General features: G+C 41.0%; 1 protein-coding gene and 1 pseudogene across 2 annotated transcripts in view; one reads left to right on the top strand and one right to left on the bottom strand.

The window, feature by feature from the left end:
- IQGAP1 (IQ motif containing GTPase activating protein 1) overlaps window positions 1–20,483 on the bottom strand; it is a 404,955-nt gene that overhangs the window by 4,809 nt on the left and 379,663 nt on the right. For both annotated transcript variants that reach the window (XM_069071305.1, XM_069071304.1), the window contains 8 exons: window positions 20,273–20,405; window positions 17,906–18,008; window positions 14,189–14,324; window positions 13,765–13,852; window positions 10,706–10,918; window positions 9,389–9,555; window positions 8,758–8,880; window positions 1,593–1,701 (listed from right to left, as the gene is read on the bottom strand). In XM_069071305.1, the coding sequence (XP_068927406.1) occupies window positions 1,593–1,701; window positions 8,758–8,880; window positions 9,389–9,555; window positions 10,706–10,918; window positions 13,765–13,852; window positions 14,189–14,324; window positions 17,906–18,008; window positions 20,273–20,405 (1,072 nt within the window). The remainder of the gene's footprint in view (window positions 1–1,592; window positions 1,702–8,757; window positions 8,881–9,388; window positions 9,556–10,705; window positions 10,919–13,764; window positions 13,853–14,188; window positions 14,325–17,905; window positions 18,009–20,272; window positions 20,406–20,483) is intronic.
- LOC138148580 (large ribosomal subunit protein eL19-like) lies at window positions 9,607–10,294 on the top strand (annotated as a pseudogene).

Raw genomic sequence — 20,483 nt, 5'->3', positions numbered from 1 at the left:
CTGACTTTTCCTTACATGAAAATCTAGTTAAAAAAAAAAAGATGTTGGGGAAAATGAGTTACCCATTAGAAACTGAAGGAGATCTCCACTGATGCATTTAGAGTAGTATATGATGTACAAACTACTGTTCAGGATCAAAATAAAAGGATCTATCATTTATATCAAAGCATCTTCCCACACACAGGATAAATATACTAAATATATTTTTGTATTTTTCATTTACATACATGATAAAATGTGCTTCAAAATCTAGAAACATACTCCATCAATTTTTTTCCCATGAACATGGAGATATTCTATATTTTTACATCAGTTTATACTCTTTCCCAGAAGACATTTTAAGGGAAAGTACTTAACTGGTAAGGAGAGACACTCCTAACAGTGACAAACCTGAGGTGCCTCAACACTCTTTCCCTTTCTACCAATCTTTGCACATCATGTCCTTGTCCAGTCATGTTCAACTAGGAAAGCTCCATGGTAAAGTATGTTGCCCCAAATGATCTATATGTGAGAAGTAGGGCAAAAGACATTACTGAGGACATGTACAAGTGAGAAAAGTCAGTCCAGTCCGGTAAGATAACAAGAGACAGTAGATGGACAAGAGGAAGGCCTAAGGACCACAAGTGACTAATCCATGGAGAAGATGTGGAAAGTCATAAGAAATGAAAGGACAAGAAGACAGCAAGAATTCCTGATGGACAGAGCAGCCAGGTGGCGCAGTGAGTAAGAGCACTGGCCCCGGAGTCAGGAGACCCGGGGTTGGTTCCACCCTCAGATATTTAAACACCCACACAAAATAACTAGCCATGTAACCTTCAGCAAGTTACTTAACCCCAACTGCTTAAAAAAAAAAAAGAATTCCTGATGGAGCTAAATTAGGGAAAAGGTAGCACTGTATACCCAATAGGGGCCTGGTCTGGGGGAGTCAGGAAGAACCTGGGGGCAGGAAGGAAATAGAGGGGCAAATTCAGACAGAGAAATATCCCAGGATATCTATTAAGCTGTAACCCTGGACAAATCACTTAACCCCTTAGCCTCAGTTTCCTCATCTGTAAAATGGGGATACTGATACCTAATAATACCTCTCTCACAGAACTGGGGTTTTTTTCCTTTTTGGAGGGCAACTGGGGTTAAGTGACTTGCCCAAGGTCACACAGCTAGTTTTTGTGTTAGCGTTTGAGGCTAGATTTGAACTCAGGTCCTCCTGACTCCAGGGCCAGTGCTCTATTCACTGCGCCACCTAGCCACCCCTCACAGAACTGTTTTGAGGACAAAATGAGAAAATATGCATAAATATTTTGTGAACTTTAAAACACTGTATAAAACATCAATTATTACTCCATAATAAAGAAATCACAGATTCAAAGTTCACACTTCTCTCTGAGAAATGTAAGGGAAAAGTAGATGCCTATTTATTTCCACATTGTCTCCTGCATTAGAATAGTATTTACTATTCTCAGAGTTGTGACAATTAAAAGAAATATTCTACATGAAAGTGTTTTGTAGCCATAAAAAGCACTCTATTGATGTGAACTACTGTTATTATTTAAGGGAACTTCTCTATGTAGGGCCCTCTATGGAAAAACACTCACCTGATAATGTAACATGAAAGTCTCCATCTGAACTCCCATGAATTTGGCTTTCACTTCAAAGTCTCCAACTTCCTCTGTTGGGCTGATTTCAAATATCACATTTTTGAACCTGTTTAAAAAAACAATAAATTATCAAGAGACCATAACTTGCATGTCCTGTAAAAGAAGAGGATGAGAGAGGGAGGGGGAAGGCTGTGAAATGAGGAAATTGGTTAGAGTCTATGAATAGGAAGGTGAGAATGCAGTGAACTGCTTGTTTCAGCTATCACCTTATTTTCAGCCAATGAAACTGTAAATATTTGCTTTGGAACTGAAAGAGAACATGGGGATGCTGTCCCCAAACTAGCATCCCTGCTTTACTCAAGTAGGAGCAATCAAAGACCCTGTCAAGACAGTATCAAAGGAAGTCTTTAGACTATCAAGTAAAGCAGTATCTACCCACCATGCAGCAGGGAAGAAGGGTAGTAATAAAAAGAGCTGGGTTGGAATTACTAGAAGGGAGGGAGGGAGGGAGGTTAAGACTGGGGAGGGTGGGGGGCCAGCTAAGGGGGAAAAAAGGGGAGCCAACAAAAGGATTTGGTTGGTCAGAACCATAAGGCTTGAGCAAAAAGGAGTGAACAGTCTTTGGACATCATGCTGGGTAAATTCTTGAAAGACAAAATATCTCAGTTTCATGACCACAAGCCAACTACCATGCCAAGAATTGCTGTGGAAAAAAAAAAAGGAAAGCTGATGTTACATCGCAATGGAGATGATCACAGACAGGTCCTGCACAGAACAGAATTTTGTGTAGTTCTGGGTCATTCTATCTGCAAACCAAGTACTCAACCTCTCTATTTGTGACACAGCTGAGAACATTCAAAGGGCCTTGGATCCCAAATAGATGCCCTGACAGTCAATGCATTAAAGCTCATACACTTTACTCATACCTTAACTCTCTTCCCACTATAAATCCATTATCCTAAATAGGTCACTGTGGCACCCTAAGTCCTTACTCAGCACCTACATACTTTTACTTGATACACTATTCTAACAATCCAAGATGTCTAGTTTCCAAGCCTACAACATATTGTAAACAATCAGAAGGAAAAGGGAATGACTGCTGAGGTAGGCACGTTGGCAACAGGAGATGGGACCGAAATATTATTTTATACATACATACATACATATGCACGTATATGCATATGTAATGTATGTGTATACACATATTATAAATATATATATGCAAATATAGTCAACCAGAATTTACCATGTGCTTAAAGTACTGAAAAAAGCATGACATCCTGGAACCATATAGCATGGGGACTGATAGACAAATAGTCCTCTATTCTCCCTGTACTCTGTCCCTTGATAGATCTCACCATAGGTTGGTTCAAACATCACTTGATGATTCTCAAATCTATACTTAATAGACATGTAGTAAATCTATGTATATTAGCCTGAATCTGTCTCCTGAACTGTCTCTACATTCCCAAATGCCTACTAGAGATCCCTGCTGGTACTTCAAACTCACCACATGCATGATGGCAGTCATCACTTCCTCCCTTAAACTCACCTTTCCTTCAAATTTCCCTACTATCTTTTGATAGTCCCACTACCTTTATGGTCCCTCTAATTCATAATTTTGTATTCACCGTGAATTCAGTTCCTCCTTACCATGCCCTCCTCTCCCCATATCCAATCAGTTGCCAATTTTGCTTGGTTTCATCTCCACCACACCTTCATCAGTCTCCTCTCCACTTACAAAGCTATCATGTGCTTTAGGCCCTCATTTCCTTGCCTCTATTCCCTTCCCAGGAGACTCCTCCCCCACATTCATCCTACATTCAACTGCCAAAGTAGTTGTCTTAAAAGCGTGGGTGGGCAAACCACATTGTTCTCCTCAAAAATATTCAGTAGTACTCTATTGCTTCTAGGATAAATTATAAGCTAGCATCAAAAACCCACCATGAAGTCTACTCCACTCAGATGAGATTATGAACTCTCCCAAAATGGCACATTTGTGTAGGCCGTCTCCACATCTATATTCAGCGCCAGTGCCCTCTGCCTCTCCACTGCTCAGAATTCTTTTTTTCCTTCAAGGCTTGGTTTAGGAGTCACCTTTTCCACTAAGATTTTCCTAACCCGTCTCCCCACCCCCACCCCCACCTCCAAGCAAGAGGAGCTTTTCCCTCTCCTGGAATCTTCTTAAAGGATGTTGGCTAAACTCTCCCTTGCCATCATCCTCCCCAGTACATGTGTGTATGTGTCATGTACATCCATGTACATGTTCTACCCGTGCTACTCCCCTCCTAGTATGTAAAAGCCTTGAGTGCAGAGACCGTCACCATTCTTAACTTGGCATCCCTAGTGTCTTGCAGATAATATGTGCTTAATACATGCAGCATTAAAGACACCGCAAAAATCTTATAGTTATTTATTATAAAACTATATTATGGGTGTGTGTGTGTGTGTGTGTGTGTGTGTGTGTGTGTGTGTGTAAGACGAGAAGGAAGAAGAGTAAGAGGGGGAAGGATGTGAAGATGGGGAGGGAAAGGGAGAAGACTCCCACTACAGCACAGAAAAATAATCAATATTTATATTTGTACACTTAAATCATCAATAAGTGGTCAGGTTACATTCAGCAGGGGCAGTTAGGTGGTACAGTGAATAGAGCACCAAACATGGAGTCAGGAGGACCTGAGTTCAAATCTGGCCTCAGACATTTGACACTTAACTAGCTGTATGATCTTGAGCAAGTCATTTAACCCCAATGGCCCTGCCTTCCCCTCCTCCAAAAAAAAAAAAAGAAAAAAGAAACAAAATATATTCAGTAATCTTTGATTAAGGCACAGAAATGTGTCATAGATTTGGGAAAGATTTCTACTTCAAACATGTTAAGCTTCGATGCTCAAAAATAGTAAATTCTTGGTTACTTGGGAAAGTTGCCTATCCAGAATAACTCATTCCCAGAGGACTGCAACAGAGTCTAGGTTTCTAGATTTGGGAGTCAGGAAGATCTAGGTTCAAATTCCATCTCTGGCTCTCAAATGAGCATTGTATGTATATAAAGCAATTTGCAGACTTTAAAGCACAATATATATCAGTGAGACTGTGTATACAACCCCAAAAAATCTAGAATGTACTGAAGGTATTCCTATTACCCATTCTTACTCTAATTATTCTAATCACAGTTACGGAACTTTAAAAAATGTATGTGAACAGAGGATTTGTAGAAAAAATCCTCATAAAAAATGAATTACTTCCTTGAAATTATTTTTCTCTGGCCATGAAAATATTAGATGTCACAAACAGGCATTCCTTCTTACCTGCCTGATTTTCAGAGAGCTAAACTTTTATGTGTGTGCCCTACCACATACCCAGGTACCCTCTAGTGCCAGTCTTGTAAAAGGTCTGCTTACAGTTTCCTAAATAGCATAGAAACCAGAAATTAGCTAACAGAACCAGTTGGGTAGGATGTGACATTTGATCTCTGCATACTCAAGGAAAAAGTGTCATAGGATAGCTTTTCTTTGAAAGCAAAATGCATCAAATGTCACTAAATGGGTGGTCTGTCCCCATTTGGACTTTGGAGAGGAAACCCTATGGAGAGAGAAGATTGTGTGTGAGTGTGTATGTGTGTGTGTGTGGGGGGGGTGTTTGTGTGTATATGTGAAAGACAGGACAAGTTGGTCCTCCCTCCTTAGAGACTAGATCCAAGTAGTTATTTCTCCCCCATTTATTTAACCAATGGGTTATTTTTTAAAATCATAGCTCAAAGGATGGTGGTCACAACTGAAGAACAACCAGTATCAGTCCAGCAGGTAGTGAGTGTGCAGAAGTCACATCTCCAATATGCTCTCCTATACAGTACTTGGAAGATCACATGACCTCTAAAAGTCCTAGCCAGCCTGCTTTCACTGTAAGGTAGAGAACAAATTTCATCACCAGAAAGTTCCCTATGCTGATGAAATCACAGACCTCAAAAAAAAAAAAAAAAGACAATCAGAAAATCAGTTTTTCAGTGTGGTTGGATCACACCTTTAAAGCACATAGAACTGAAGCTTGTTCTAAATGGCTCTATAGAAACCTGCAAGGTGTGTAAGGCTGCTTCTCCTGGGTTCAAACACCTGCCTGAAGGGCATTTAGCCAGAATCATGATCACAAAAGACACTTTTCATCATGTGCCACCTGGAGTGGCTGTTCAGTAACCTTTTCATGAAGGACAGTAAAGAACTCAAGGAAGGTAAAAATTAAGTGAATGTAATAAATACTGCCCATAGGTCAGGGTAAATGAGGGAAAATGGGCACGGCCCAGATCTTAGGGGTAGAGAAAAGCAAGTGCTTAACATAAGTCCCTGGGACAAGAAGACTTGAAAGATCTTCCTTTATGACTAAGGAAAATATTTGTACAAACAACATACAAACCAGGTCCATAAGCTGTATGTCCCTTCAACAGGAAGGTAGGTGATCCAGCAGACAGAGCGCTGGGCTTGGAGTTAAAATTCAGCCTCAGACAGTTACGGTGACCTTGGGCAAGTCACTTAACTTCGGTCTACTTCAGTTTCCACAACTGGAAAATGGGGATAATAATAGCACCTACTTCCCGGGGTTATTGTGAAGAACAAATGAGACAATATTTGTAAAGAGCTTAGTACAGGGCCTGGCACATAGTAGGTGCTTAATAAATGTTTGGTCCCTCTCCTCTTTTCTCCCCAAAATAATTACCACCAACATATCACTGGGGGAAGGCTACAGAGATACAGACATTAGAGATTACATTTCTCTTTTCCTTTCTTATATCAATACAAAATTTGGTGTTGTATCCCTGACTCTCTCTTCTAAGGATATTACAGTACCATATAAATCTGACACGATTCCCAGTCATTTCCTGGTGATACCATCACTGCAGAAGGTCACTGCCCTTAAGAATCTACATCGTTCCCTGCTGTCAGCCACAAGTCTAAACTCCTTTATCTGGCTTACAACTAACATATGCCTTCTTTAATTCTTCCCACATTTATCATCTGCAATGCACAATGAGCACCTTCTTAAGACTCGAAGTCTGTCCATACTTTATCACCTATCATTTCAGGACACACACACACACGCATATATATACATATATATATCATGTACATGTGCATACATACATGTACATGTGTCTATAAATCTATATGTGCATGTATACAACCTACAACTCCTTGTTCACTAGTTACTTCATGTATATGTGCTCTCTCTTCCCAATTAGAATGTAAGCCTATTGATCAGTAGAAAGAGCATCTTATGCTTTTATCACATCCTTGAAGCTGAGGACAATCTTAGCATTCGATATAGGTCAAATAATAAAAAGTAGTTTTTCGGGGTGGCTAGGTGGTTCAGTGAATAGAGCACCAGCCCTGAAGCCAGGAGGACCTGAGTTCGAATCCGGCCTCAGACACTTACACACACACACACAAAATAGCCATGTGACCTTGGGCAAGTCACTTAACCCCAAATGCCCTACCTTCCCCACTCCAAAATAAAAAACCGTATTTCTTCTAAAGAGTGCCAAAATCTCAATTTGTTATTCCTCAGTTTGAGGACAGGCAGCTAGGAGTCTGATGTAGTGCACAGGGAACCAGGCCTGAAGTCAGGAAGCCTCATCTTCCTGAGCTCGAATCTGCCCTCAGACACTTCCTAGCTGTGTGACCCTAGGTGAGTCACTTCACCCTGTCTACCTCAGCTGCTCATCTGTAAAATGTGCTGGAGAAAGAAATGGCAAAACACGACTATCTTTGCCAAGAAAACCCCAAATGGGGTCACAAAGATTCAGACACAACTGAAAAAAATGACTAAACAATAACAAAGTTTATGGGTAGATTGGTCATTGGTAGGACTTGAGTAGCTGTAAACTGTGCTACCTGAATCCTACATTTTTAGGATAAAGGATTTTTATTCCCTGGTTGCACTGATACACCTTGAAAAAACAGCCATGAGGACAGCTGTGGCACTGTAAGTGGAGGGGCAAGGATGGGGCTGAGAGACAAGAGCAGAGGACAGCTTTGAGGAGAATATGTAGGTCACCCCCCATGGCTCCCACTTTCTCACTACAATGATGTTATTTGTTAATTTTACCAAATTACTGATGAAATGTGTCTCAGGGAAGTCCCCTCCAAGCTGCCCATGATTCTCTAAGAATGGTAATGCCATGATGTTAGGTCACTCACTGGATACTAGTGGGCTGCAACTGAGAGGCTGAGTTGTCTGTGCCCCAAAGCTAGCCAGTGAGTTGGGGGTGGATGAAGCGCACAGCACAGAGACCTTAAAACTGTCTTGATGCTCACTGTTCACAGGCCACTGTACTTTTGAGAAGCATTTATTCACATCTTTCTGCAGGTTTCAGGACCCTGCCTTCTTTTGTCTGGGACGGGAGAGTTCCCATTTGCAGAGGGGCTGACGCTAAAGGAGGAGGTACTCTGCTAACCATTAATGTTTGGAGTGATCGCTAATGTGCTTTGGTTATCTGTAATAGGCTACTTCTTCCTTTAATGGATCAGGAGAAGTCCTAGGGGAAACGGGTACAGGGCCTTAGAACAAGAGGTGTTCAATAAATGTGTGTTGCTGCAGATGACAATGAGAAAGCCCAGGTAAGAGAGAGGCAGCCTAGTCAGAAGAGCCACACCTCTAAAGATGGAAACTGGATAAACCCTTGACAAGGAAAAAAATATGTTAAATAAGCTGCAGGTTCTTAGGCTAAGGTAGGGAAATGTGGTGTCCTGACAGTCCCACCTCTGTTCATCTAGCTCTTTAATTCTCCTTGTCTAAATCCAGTAAGAACTACAGAAAGGAGTGCCATGCTTGGAAAAGAAAAACTGCCAATTCCCATGGAAATAACACAAGATTGCTGCTCACAGAGTTGGGGGGCAGCCAAAAAGGGAACCCTCCATAAATCTCGAAACGGTTCTGGTACAAGCAATGGAATGAGGTCTAGTTGATCTAATAATAGACACATACTGCTTTCAAATGGAGGCATCGTAGACCCATTAGTGTCTTAGGAAGGTAGGCTTTGGGCATGAGACTTTTTGATAAGATAGTTTGTGATGACATTCAAATGATCACCTATATAAGATGTAAAGCCAGCATGACACAGAAACTTCTGTGCCCAGATCAGCTCCTTGTACATAAAGTTAGACAGGACACTCACTGATTCACTTGAAGGTCCTCGATTTCCAGAAGGACCCCCTTCTCATGTAGTCGTGCCGCTGTGTATTTCAGGGAAATCTTTTTACTTTTCTTTCCTTTCATCTCTCTTGGCTTCTTAGACACCCTGTGGAAACAGAAGAGGTGCATCTGATGTCAACAGCTAAATACCCCAATCCAGAACATTAATCCGTCACGCTACAGTCTGGCCATGACATTCATCTCTTTCTGACTTTCCACTGCCTCGTGTGTTGGGTTGGCCCAACGAGATGTTCTCGCAGATTGCTTCCATCTCAAATTTCCAATTGTCATTTTCAGTAAAAGGTAAGATGTATTTGGGAATAAGGAAGCCTTTCCCAGAACCCTCAAAATCATAGGAAAAAGAAAGTTATCTATTACATTAATCTGTAACGCAGGCCCTGCTTGAACACTCCATCACAATGCTCTAACCAACTAACCGAAGAATAGCTAGAGATTGATGGGAACACAAAAGGAAAAAAGCAGCCAGCCAGACAAGCACTTCAGGCAACTCTATCAGTGAGCACAATCCTCCCTCACTCACCTTTCCCTTCCTTTTCCCACCTCTTCTCTAGCCCCACGCCCTTACCCAGGTCAGATTTTTGAAAAACACTTACTTGCCCTTGCTGGCCAAGTTATCCAAGCAGGTTTTGATGTAGCTTTTATAATAGTCCACTTGCTCGCCATAAAACGTGGCCTTGGAGTTCAGAGCATTGTAAGTCTGCTGCAATTTGACCAGCTCAGCTTTTCTCCTCTGACGATACCTCCGCTGATTCCGGATGTCCTATGGGAAATAGAAGATCAAGATTGACTGGCCAGCCCTTTCCTTTTCTGTGCTGCTACTGCAGCCATGAGTATGTTCAGACTTCAGAAGAGGCTTGCCTCTAGTGTCCTTCGATGTGGAAAGAAAAAGGTATGGCTTGACCCCAATGAGACCAATGAAATTGCCAATGCCAATTCCCACCAGCAGATCCAGAAGCTCATTAAAGATGGGCTTATCATCCAAAAGCATGTTACTGTGCACTCTCATGCCAGATGCCAAAAAAATACTCTGGCTTGAAGGAAGGGCAGGCACATGGGTATTGGTAAGAGAAAGGGTACTGCCAATGCTCGTATGCCTGAGAAGGTGACCTGGATGAGGCGAATGAGGATTCTTCACCGTCTGCTTCGAAGATATCGTGAATCCAAAAAGACTGACCACCACATGTACCACAGCCTGTACTTGAAGGTGAAGGGAAATGTGTTCAAGAATAAACAAATCCTGATGGAGCACATTCATAAACTAAAGGCAGACAAGGCCCGGAAGAAGCTCTTGACTGACCAGGCTGAAGCTCAAAGGTCTAAGACTAAAGAAGCACAAAAGCGTCGGGAAGAGCGTCTGCAGGCTAAGAAAGAGGAGATCATCAAGACTTTGTCCAAAGAGGAGGAGACTAAAAAATGATCCTCCCCTATCTCCTCTGTACATCGTACCCTTCTATGTGGCATATGCAATAAAAATGGACAACTGTCAAAAAAAAAAAAAAGAGATTGACTGGCCAGAGAAAAAACAAAAATGCACACCCTAAGTTTTTCTTGATTCTTCCTCACTAAATTCTGTAACTGAACATTTACCCTTTACTTTGAAAATGGCCAAACAAGTAACAATCTATTGAGAAATAAAAAGTTCTGATTTCAGTGATTTTATCCTGCATGCACGCCTTGCAAATATGTTAAGCTGATAAAGAATTTTTCAGTGTTGCCCCTGGAAGTAGGCAAAAGTGCACTGTTCCACATAAAGGGCTGGGGCGGGTATTCTTCCCTTTGAGAGAATGCCATAGTCCTTTCATAATCTGAATGCACGTTGCTGACTCAAGAGCTCCTACCTCTATGAAGGGGCCTAAAACGCAACCCACCAAAAAAAAAGGCAGACCACTGTGGCTTCCCTGGGGCACTACCTTGGCAATATCATTGATCAGTTCCTGGTATTTGTTCTTTGGGTTCACAGTCCCAAGCTCTACCAGCTTCTTCAAACCAGACTGGATCTTCTCCTTCTTCTCCTGGAGGCTCAGATTGCTGTCTTCCTTGACAGATTTGGCTTTTTTCATTTTGTCAGGAGTTTTGGCATCACGGATGGCACGCTTCTGCATGGCTCTCTGATGTTCTGTTTCCTAAAGAAGTCAAAAGAAAAGTTCCACACTGGCCCACACTAATATTTAAAATCAAGACAGTGTATTATATCCAGTATTTTCTATGTATCACACACCACTGGAAGAAAACAAAGAATGGAAACAAATCTTTTTGACTCCAATTTACAGATGAGACAGAGACTAAGGGCCCTTGCTTACAGCAATAATCAGGGGAAGACACAGGACTATAAGTCAGGTTCTTTCGCCTTTGCTGTGCTGCCTACTTCCATATAAGTCCCTTCCTGGACCCTCTTTCTGACACACGTGGAACTGGAAATAGACAGTCATACATCTCCCCAACTTTATGCCATGGTGAGAAATTGCCAGTACTTACTATTCCTCCTAGATACTGTCCATGCTCATGGTAAACAACTACACACACACATGCTGCCTTTACTTCCCAGTCATTCATTCCCCTTTAAAGCTCAGAGGTAACAGGCTTTCTGACGCCCATGCTACTCCAACTTCTTTCCTCAAAGGTAACCTCCTTCGATTCAAAACCAATGCCTTTACTCAACTCTCATTCACTTCTATTTCTCAGAATTATTAACCACTGTAAATTATCCCCTCTGAAACATTCACATTCCTTGCCTTCCCTGACACTCCATTGTCCTGCTTCTCTTCCTACTTGTAAAATCTCTCTTCTGATAAGGTTTGCTAGTTACTGTCCCTATTCTTACAAGGCAACTAGGTCTCAGCTCAAACAGGGTCTCAGACACCTATTAGCTATGTGACCCCAAGTACGTCACTTAACTTCTGCCTCAGTTTCCTCATCTCTAAGATAGGGATAATAACAGTACCTACTTCCTGCAATAATAAAATGAGAAATAAAATAAAATTTGTAAAAGCACTTTGAAAACTCTTAAGCACTATATAAATGCCAGCTATTATACCTGTCCGTATATATCACATATTTTGACAGAGGGAATGTTTCTAATCCACCATTCCCAACCCTCAACAATGAGCTCACCCACTCCTGGAGCTCATTACCACTTCTAAAATACTGACTCCCAAATCAACATCTGTGGACCAGACCTCTTAGCTAAGCCCCAGTCCCAGAATCTGAGCCACCTACGGAACAGTTACATTTAATATCCCATCATTATTTCACATATAACATAGAACTGGTTTGTCTTCCTAACTTCACCATTCTGTTTACAGAAACACTACTTACCTAGGCTAAAAAAACTTGGCAGTCATCTTTAACTACAATCTGTTCCCTTGAAGCACATATTCAAAGACCAATTCCAGACTAATTTACTAGGATGAGAAGAAACAATAAGAAATCATCTAATCCAACCTCCTCATCTTGCAGATGAGAAAAATGAGACCCACAAGGTCTGAGAATCTTGACCAAAGTCACAAAGCTAGTGAGGGAACATGGCAGCACCACCTCTTGGGTCTCTAGCCTCCCCAGCCCAGTGCGCCTCTGCCTACAAGACACTGCCAGGACCTAGCACCATTCATATTACTGCCGCTCTAGCCCTGATGCTGATTTCATGCCTAAACCATTGAAATAGTTTCTTCATATGGTCTCTTCTCTCTACAATTGTAATGATAAGGGAATTTGAAGATCTTCCCTAATCCTTAACGGGCCTCACTTGAAGCCTAGTAAGAGAAACTTGCTTAGGAGAGGCTGTTTTTCAGGAAGGCCCACACTTTTTGTTACTTTGTAATTAGGCAGTGGGTCACAAAGGCTGTGATGTCCTCCAACCCTGAAGAAGGGTATTTATACTCTAAGGTAAGGTTTTGCTTTGGGGCTCACTTATGGGAAGAGCTGTGTGATTTGGCCAGATGAGACTCTGGGTAGCCGTTGAGCTCCCTAGTTTGGAAAACCCATATGTTGATGCTTCTCTCTCTAGTAATTAACTATCTATGTATGTAATGGTCAGACAGCTAGAAGCCCTGTCTAATGAATTGTATTATTTTCTCTGTCTGTACTTTTTGTCTGCTTATAATTTCTGTTTGTATTTTCTCTGAAGTTCAGGGTACTGACTTTTTCCCCTGAACTAAGAGAATGACATATATGTTTGATTAAAGTAAAATTGTTAACCTCTTCTGAGTTGCTTTCCTTTAGAAAAGCAGATCCAAGAACCTATGCTAGCAGCCATCCTGGGTATGCTAGGGTGCTTGCTGTTACAATTCATCCTCCATATGGCTACCAGATTAATCTTACTTAAACATCACTTTCGTCATCTTATTCATCTTTTCATAAACCTATTTCCTAGCACATCAAATTCCAACTCTTTTATCTAACTTTCATTTCTAACTACTACACATAGACTTGCTACCTCTACTTTCCAGTCACCCATTCCCCTTTAAAATTCAAAAGTAACAAGCTGTTCTGATCTGTAATTTAACTAAATGTATCTGAATCATGAACCACTTGCGACCATGAACAATTGCCTGACCCTCCTTTTATACGTGCACAGTGATCAGAATCCAGTTGGCTAACTGACCAGTCCTTCATCAAATCAAATAAAGTCAGCTAACCCCAGATTTTTACAAAAACCTTCTAACCTCACATCTACACAACACCTTATTACCCACATACACACACACATTCTATACTCACACCAAAGTTTACCTCTTAATGGCTTCCAATAATGGACTCCTTTTCCTATGAGCAAATTTTAAATATTTTGCCCCTCCCTACACATCCACATCATACCAGTGATCAGCTGGATGCTTTCACCTCTGATTAACTCAGTGCCCATCTTCTCACTGGTTTTCGTCCCCTCCTCATCCTCCTTGTCACTACCTATGCTCTTTGTGAACTCAGTTTAATTTAAAAAAGCTCAGAATGAAGCTGACATTCTCAGTTGTACCTGTTCATTGGTGGTAGGTGTTTCAAGGATTTCAGTTAGCGTTTCTCCTGGCTGGAACCGAATGACGTCCACAATTAAATGCTTTGTACTGAAGAAAAAGAAAAAATGTTTCAAAGATTTTCTTAAATTGACCTGTGTGACAGCAATTCAAATGCTTCTGATGCCAGGCCTTTAAGGACCCTCATAGCTATTTATGTAGCTTTCAAGAAAATGGAAATATGTGGGATAGAGGAATTCCAGGAAATTAATTTCATTTCAATCATTTAATAAGAACAAAGTCTTGCTAAATGCAATACTCAGAATGGGCAGGACCAAGGCAATTCAAAGTCCAAGTATGAGGCATGAGCCAAACTTCCTCATTCACTAAGACTATGAGATTAATTTAGCTCTATCATTCCTATTAATTGCTAAATTCAATACTCACTTAAGCAAGATAGTCCGAGCATCCATTTCTGAATTTTCATCTCCAGGCACATCAAACTTGTTTGTCAGCGTGAGAGATACTTCTGTCTTAGCCAGAACTTCCTTATTTGGGTCATTTAAATTGCCAGACCCTTCCCCTAAATTTGCAGGGAAATAATGAATAGAATGAGACTGGTAAATAAATATAAGAAAAGATTCAAGATAAAATATTTTTTTCCTACCTCTAGAATACAAAAAAGCCCTCTGCTCGGCCAAGAACAATTACTAGTAACAGACAGAAACATCTGTGCCATTCAAATGAAAGGCACCAGGATTGGAGCCAAGATGGCAGAGTAAAAGCAGAAACTTGCTTAAGCTCCTGCACCAACCACCTGTAAAATATGACTCTAAACAATTTTAGAGCTACAGAACCCACAAAGTGACAGAGAGAAATAAATCTCTCATTGAAGGTAGCCTGGCAGGTTGACAGGAAGGGTGTATCACACCAAGGTGGGAGCCAAGCACAGTCCCACATGAACCATACAGGCCCAGACCTGGGGCTGCCCCAACTAGCGGGCCAGACTGGCTGGAGCAGACATCAGGAGAGTGAATCACCAGAAGCTGTGGCAGTTTCCAGACTTCTCAACCCATAAACTCCAAAGAGAAAGTAAAAGATCAGTAGGGAACTCTGTTGAAACTGGGTGACAGAAGAGCCCCCAGGGCAAGAGGTGGCAGGCACGGTGGCTGTAGCTGCTGCCACATGGCTGCCTCCGGAGCTCCTGGCCTGCAGATTGTAGGTGGACCTAATGACCATTCAGAGAGTAATCACTCTTGCTTTGACCTGCTTAGATCTTGGTTGCAGTCTTGGGTGGTGGTCCTGGGGAGGAGGAATGCCAGTGTGCCAAAACTTGTGGTGGCTGGAGAGAGGGTGCCCCCCACCCCCCCAGCCCCATAGCTCTGACAACATTTGCAAAAACCCCAGCAATTTGGGACACAACTCTCTTCACTCTGGAAACAGAGTTCTACTATGGAAAAAAGCTCAAAAGTTAAGTAACTGGTTGGCAAGATGAGCAATCAGACCACAGAATGCTTTTTTGGGGACAAAAAGGACCAAAACATGGAACCACAGGGAGACAATAGAGTCAAAACTCCTGCATCAAAAGCTTCCAAGAAAAACATGAATTGGCTGCAGGCCATGGAGGAGCTCAAGGAGGATTTTGAAAATCAATAAGAGAAGTGGAGGAAAAATTGGGAAAAGAAATGAGAATAATGTAAGAAAATCATGAAAAATGAGTCAACAGCCTGCTAAAAGAGACCTCCAAAAAATACTGAAGAAAATAACACCTTAAAACTAGACTAAATCAAATGGCAAGAGGCCCAAAAAGCCAGTGAGGAGAAGAATGCTTAAAAAGTCAAATTGGCCAGATGGAAAAGGAATTTCAAAAACTCACTAAGGAGAACAATTCCTTCAAAATTAGATTGGGGCAAATGGAAGCTAATGACTCTATGAGAAATCAAGATACTATAAAACAGATCCAAACAAATGAAAAAATAGAAGGCAATGTGAAATATCTCATTGGTAAAACCACTGACCTGGAAAATAGATCCAGGAGAGATAATTTTAAAATTATTGGACTACCTGAAAGCCGTGATCAGAAAAAGAGCCTAGACACCATCTTTCAAGAAATTATCAAGGAGAGGCTAAGTGGAGGAGTGAGTAAAGCGCTGGCCCTGGAGTCAGGAGGACCCAAGTTCAGTGCCAGCCTCAGACACTTAACACTCACACAACACACACACACACACACACACAAAATAGCCATTTAACCTTGGGCAAGTTACTTAGCCCCAACTGCCCTCCAAAAGGCAAAAAAAAAAAGAAATTATCAGGCAAAACTGCTCTCATATTCTAGAACCAGAGGGCAAAATAGAAATTGAAAGAATTCACGAACTGCCTCTTGAAAAAGATCCCAAAAAGAAAACTCCTAGGAATATTATAGTCAAATTCCAGGGTTCCCAGGTCAAGGAGAAAATATTACAAGCTGTCAGGAAGAAACAATTTGAGTATTATGGAAACACAATCAGGATAACACAAGACCTAGCAGCTTCTACATTAAGAGATCAAAGGGCTTGGAATATGATATTCCAGAGGTCCAAGGAACTAGGATTAAAACCAATAATCACCTACCCAGAAAAACTGAGTATAATACTTCAGGGGAAAATATGGTCATTCAATGAAATAGAGGACTTTCAAGTATTCTTGATGAAAAAACCAGAGCTAAACAGAAAAATCTGACTTTCAAAAACAAGAAGAGAAGCATGAGAAAGTAAACAGGAAAAAGAAATAATAAGGAACTTATTAAAATTGAACTATTTACATTCCTACATGGAAAAACAATAATTATAACTCATGAGACTTTTTTCAGTATGAGGATAGTTGAAGGGAATATACATGTATACATACACATACATGTATGTATAGGAGGGTATATGTGTGTATAAATACATATGTGAGTATGTGTATATGTATAAACATGTATACAAAGACAGATGGCACAGGATCAGTTGAATATGAAGGGATGACATCTAAAAAATAAAATTAAGAGGTGAGAGAGGAATATAATAGAAGGAGAAAGGGAGAGACAGAATAGGATAAATTATCTCATATAAAAGAGGCAAGAGAAAACTGTTACAATGGAGGGGAAGAACAGGAAGGCAAAAAGGAATGGGTTACCTTACTCTCATTGAAAATGGCTTAAGGAGGGAATAACATACACACTCAATTGGGTATCTTACCCTACAGGAAAGTAGGGGGGAAAGGGATAAGATGGAGATGATAGAAGGGAAGGAAAACTGGGGGAGAGGGTAGTTAGAAACCAACACTTTTGAAAAGGGACAGGGTCAAAGTAGAAAATAGAATAAGTGGGGGGCAGGATAGGATGGAGGGAAATATAGTTTCATAACATAAATCTATGGAAACATTGTACACACGTACAACCTATATTGAATTTGTCTTCCCAGTGTGGGTGGGTGAGGAGGGAAGAAGGGAAAGAATCTGGAAATTAAAGTTTTAAAAACAAATGTTTAAAAAAAAGTTTTTTTTATATGCAACTGGGAAATAAGATAGATAGGCACTGGGGTATAGAAATCCATCTTGCCCTACTAGAAAGTTGCGGGGAGGGAAGATGGGGCAGGATATAAGAGAGAGCAGATTGGGGAAAGGGGTATTCAGTAGGCTTGCTATCTTGGGGTGGGGATAGGAGAAAGACAGGGAGAAAATTTGTAACACAAAATCTTGTGGAAATGAATGCTGAAAACTAAAAATAAATAAATTACAACTTTTTTAACTTAATGTAATAAAAAAAATGAAAGGCACAAGGATAGGATAGGAATTCATCACAAGGATAATTTCTACTCCATTTCAATGACTCAGCATATCTGACTTGGAACTCTGGAATACCCCCTTCCACCTCTAGAATCTGAAATGTACTTTAAGATTATAATTCTTTCTTCTGCTTTCAGTAGCTTGTTCTGAGATTTTTTTCTGGGGCAGAAGACAAGACTCATGGGGCGGCTAGGTGGTGCAGTGAATAGAGCACTGGCCCTGGAGTCAGGAGGATCTGAATTCAAATCCGGCCTCAGACACTTGACACAAAAACTAGCTGTGTGACCTTGGGCAAGTCACTTAACCCCAATTGCTCTACCTTCTCCCCTCCAAAAAAAAAAAAAAGATAAAACTCACCGATAAGGGACTCAATAGTAGGCACTTCCCCAAGATCATCCAGTAGCTCATGAATAGGATCATTATGTTCAGGAGCAATGGCATCCTGGTGATCTAAAAGCAACTGAAGAAAACAGCACTGTCAAAAGCTTGTGGGTAACCCACTCTGCAATATTCCACACTTCCACACACTATACTTTATAAAGAAAAGCAAGAGGGTATGATCCCTGCCTTCAGTGAGCTTATGATGCAAAAGAAAAGACCACTCCAAAGAAGCACATATTTTTTTAAAAGGTTCAGTTTTCCATTTACTTCTGTCTGGTCTAGTTTGACAGATGACGGTGTCTGTGGGAGACACAATGATAACCTTCCGATGCCTCACTGGCCACAATGCAGAATTTCAAGTGTTTGTATTAGCTTCTCATGTGACATAAGGAGAGAAAAGGTCAGAGCAAAATGAAAGTTCAAAAATTGATCTAGATTTTAAGGAATAAAGTTATCAGTGTCCCTAATCAGCAATCTAAACAAAACTTATCGGTGGACGCATGGTGCCTTTTGCCTGGAAGATCATCTGTGGGTGCTACTCATTCCCTCCTTCCTGCCACTCTCTGTGATCCTCCATGGCCTTGGCTCTTCTGACTCTTTGACTGATGCTGCCTCTAATTTACTGACCCTGTCTTCTACTTCCTGTGCCCTGGGTACTTCACAAGATTCTGTCCTTGGCCGCCTTATCTTCCCATCCTATACTCACTATTTTAGTGATCTCATTCACTCCTATGTCTTCAACTATGGTGAGAGGTGGGTAACTCACTAATCTGCACCTATGGCCCAGACCTGCTCCCTGTGTTCTGTAACTACATGTCCAGCAGTTTGCCAGGCAACTCCACCTGGACTAAATAGAAATACATATGAATATTTACTTGATTCTTAGTACTTACCCATGAAATTCCTGTTACATCATGTCTAGGGAAAAATACATGAGATCTAGAATACTGCTTTCAGGAAAAGTAGATAAAGATACAAGATGCCACTATGCCCAGTGGGAAAACAGGACAGTCTTTTAGTGGAAAGGCTGGTAAAAATGTCAGTTAATTTCTGCTTGTTGCCTCTCCTCCTTAAGTTAGTGCTATCCAAGGCGAAAAGTTAAGATTGAGAGGTAGTAAATAAAGAAAATTAAGTTGGTAGCAAAGATCACTCCAGGTCATGGAAAATGGATGAAAGAATGCAGAGGATCCAGACATAAAAAGAGGGAGCAAAAGGAATAGGAAGCTTTTAAGACAATATTAATTAAAAATAACAAGATTAAGAATAACAAAATGGAAACAATATAAAATGACAGTAAAAACTAAGGGAAGACAGGGTGTTTCAATTCCAAAAAAGGCAAGAATCAGTCAGAAAACAACCCTGTTAAAAGATTACAATGCTGAGGAGCTAGGAGATGGAAAAGTGTGTATATATACTTTGATTTCCAGGGTGGCTAAGTTGTCTCTGTAGTTACTACTCTTAGGAGGTCCTGAAAGAGCTGTTGGTATAACACTACCCAGTTCCCAAGGCAGCAATCAGAAACAAGATCGGTGGAGACATTTCAAACAGGCAGATTAATAATAATGATATGATGATGATGAATGATGATAGCAATAACATTTTAAGGCTGGGAAAGAAATTACAGGCATGATCTCATCTGATCCTTACTCTCTGAAAGAGATGCTATCATCCTCGTAGAAGAAATAAATAAAGTTTCGGAGAGGTCCAGTGACTTGCTGGGAGTCACACAGTCAGCATGAGCTAAGATCTGCAGAGGTCCAGCACTCTCCACACTACACCACGTGGCTACCTCGGCAGGACCACAAAGAAAACAAGATCTTCAGTCTCTTCTGATTAGAACCAAATGTTCTCTCTGACCAAGTAACATTCTCTCAAATCATACTCATAGGGCGGACAGAACTAGCCCTGGGACTCGGAGAGATCAAAATCCAAATCTGAGGACAGACAATTGCTGCATTATTCTCAGCAAGTCACTAATCATTTCTGAATCTGTTTCCCCATTTGTAAAATAGGGTAATCATAAAGACCAGTAAGATAATGCCTACCCAAGTGCTTTGAAAACCTTAAAAAATACAGAAACATGAGTTGTTGGTCTCATCATCAGACTGTTTATCAGCCTCATTTCTGCCCTTTGGCACAGCTAAGTCTTCCTGCAGAAATATGAGCAAAATCAACCACTCCCCTTGTTGGTGTCAAGGACTGAGAAGGGAGTCTTTCCAACATGGGAAGGACAGCACTTCATACTTCTCCCCTTTCACACCTTGTGTTATCCCAATATCCAGGGAGCATTTAAAGACAGAATGATGGAATCCAGGGACTACTGGAAAAAAATGGGATACTTACTGTGTGGGTATTGATGATTTCACCAATAGAAATGTAGATAACTGGTTTGGTGACAGTCACTAAGTCAGAATACTCATCCACATTAAATTTGTCCTGCAGCTCTGGCACATCACATGCGGTTTGGAAGAAACGTCTAGAAAAAGAACACATGCACACACACAAGACACACAGACACAGACAGACACACACACACACAGAGTAAATGATTAAC

This window comes from Petaurus breviceps, unplaced genomic scaffold (assembly GCF_028583685.1).
Source record: "Petaurus breviceps papuanus isolate PSGF00001 unplaced genomic scaffold, PetGlider_PUasm1.0 90825, whole genome shotgun sequence".
Taxonomy (NCBI): domain Eukaryota; kingdom Metazoa; phylum Chordata; class Mammalia; order Diprotodontia; family Petauridae; genus Petaurus; species Petaurus breviceps.
This window is presented reverse-complemented; position numbering and strand designations above follow the sequence as displayed.